The sequence below is a fragment of the Ipomoea triloba genome, chromosome 13 (genome assembly GCF_003576645.1).
Source record: "Ipomoea triloba cultivar NCNSP0323 chromosome 13, ASM357664v1".
Lineage (NCBI taxonomy): Eukaryota > Viridiplantae > Streptophyta > Magnoliopsida > Solanales > Convolvulaceae > Ipomoea > Ipomoea triloba.
Window position 1 is genome coordinate 20,902,539 of NC_044928.1, and position 1,945 is coordinate 20,904,483.

Genomic DNA, 1,945 nt, shown 5'->3' on the forward strand with positions numbered 1-1,945 from the left:
ATGCGTTTGATTATATTTTTTTAATGATTGGTTTAAGTTATTTATAAATTAATTTTTTGTAAATGATATTAAAGGAGACAAATAAATAAGAAATAATTTATTTGATCAATGAATAAAAGCTATGACAAGTAAAAATAGAACATATGGAATAATAATTTCAGGAAAAGAGATTAACATTTTCTTATAGATTATTAAGTAGATGAAAGTGTGACATGCCAATTTAAGTGTGACCATAGTTCGATTCCGACTTTGAACTGGCAGTTTCATGTTCTCGAAAGTGGCAAACCAGAACCAACGATTCCGATTTGAACTATCAGTTTAAACTTTTTTTTTTTTTTAATTTCTATTTTCTATTTTTAAAAAAGTCCAAATTTAATAATGAATTTCTTTGAAATTTTTTCAGTCTGAAATGTTTAAAAAACCAGTTACATCAAATATTTAATGTTTAAAGAAATTACAAAATACAAATAATTACACTTTTTTTTTTTTTGAAAACAAAATAATTACACTTAATTTTACTAAGATTAAGTTGTTTATTTATCTTTTCAGAAATGAATTATTATTATTAATTTATTATTAATCTATCTGTCCAATTTTACCTGTCTTATTTACTATTCATGGGTCAAACCAACTATTTCTTCATTGCTTATTTTCTTTAGTAATTTTTTATTATTTTTAAATTTAATTTTTTTTGTTTAATAGTACTTTTGATGTAGTTTCTAAATATATAAAGTTTATATATTAATTCTAAACTTAATATTATGAAAAATTAGATTAAAATTAACTTCAGTCACGCCTTGTTAAATGAATCAGACAACCAAAATGAGACGGATGTAGTACTTTTTATAATTTGAAACCAAGACCATCCAATCATCCATACGATTCTGATTCGAATTCAATTTTTACAATACTAAATTTATTTAAAACTAGACTGATCATTTACTCATTTCTTCTTCAAATGACCAACTACCACTGTATTTAAGAATGCCAACTACCACTCTGACCTCTATATATAATCAATCACACACTTCAATTCCTCCAAAACCCAACGCCTCTACTCTCAACTGGAAAATCGCTAACAGAAATATATATAATGCTTGGTGGGTGTTTCCGGGGACAAGTGTCCTCCGATTCGGGGGCGGAGCGGGACCCGGTCCTCCTGGTATCGGGCATGGGCGGGTCCATATTAAACGCCAGGAGTAATTCCGGGTCGGATACTCGGGTCTGGGTCCGGATATTTCTCTCGGAAATGTTGTTCAAGAAGAAAGTGTGGTCACTGTACAACCCGGAAACAGGTGCGCCGCCCAACTGGTAAAAATGCATTGTGATTTGTTGTTGAAGTGTATAAAATAAATAGGAATATTTGAAAAATGGTTTCAGGGTATACGGAGAGTTTGGATGATAGTAGCGAGATTGCGGTGCCCGACGACGATTATGGATTATATGCAATTGACATTTTGGACCCCTCATGGGTAAGTTTTGTTCTTTTCCTTTCCTGTCCTTTGCTTTTTTGAGCTGCACAGAATGACCTGTTTACTAACTCAAATTATTTTTCAATTTTTTGAAAATTTTTAAAAACTGTTTTGTTTGTCTTCTTGGATTATTTTCGCATTTGATTCTCAGACTATTTTGTCATATTACTTTGATTCGTGACTTTTAAAATATTGTCACATTTAGTCCTCAGTCTAATACCAAATTTGTGCTTTTATGTTACCAAATATGAATACATAACTTAGGACAAAGTTGTTATTTTTTTCAATTAAAAATTTTGGTCACCGATGGCCATAAATTAGACCGTAGGGTCATTTTTTATCAGGTTTTAAAAGTTTGGAATTAAATATGAAAAAATTAATGATTAATGATAAAATGTAGAAATAATGGGACAATTTTTTTTTTAAAAAAAAAAACTCATTTATAAAAAAAAAAAAAAAAAAAAAAAAAAAAA

The 1,945-nt window shown here is 28.9% G+C and overlaps 1 protein-coding gene across 1 annotated transcript in view; it reads left to right on the forward strand.

Moving 5' to 3' along the window:
* Positions 1 to 1,058: 1,058 nt before the first annotated feature.
* Positions 1,059 to 1,945, forward strand: part of LOC116002546 (phospholipase A(1) LCAT3-like) — a 5,671-nt gene continuing 4,784 nt past the window's right edge. Inside the window, exons 1-2 of the mRNA XM_031242716.1 lie at positions 1,059 to 1,295; positions 1,381 to 1,472. Coding sequence (XP_031098576.1) covers positions 1,094 to 1,295; positions 1,381 to 1,472 — 294 coding nt within the window. The 5' untranslated portion in view covers positions 1,059 to 1,093. The remainder of the gene's footprint in view (positions 1,296 to 1,380; positions 1,473 to 1,945) is intronic.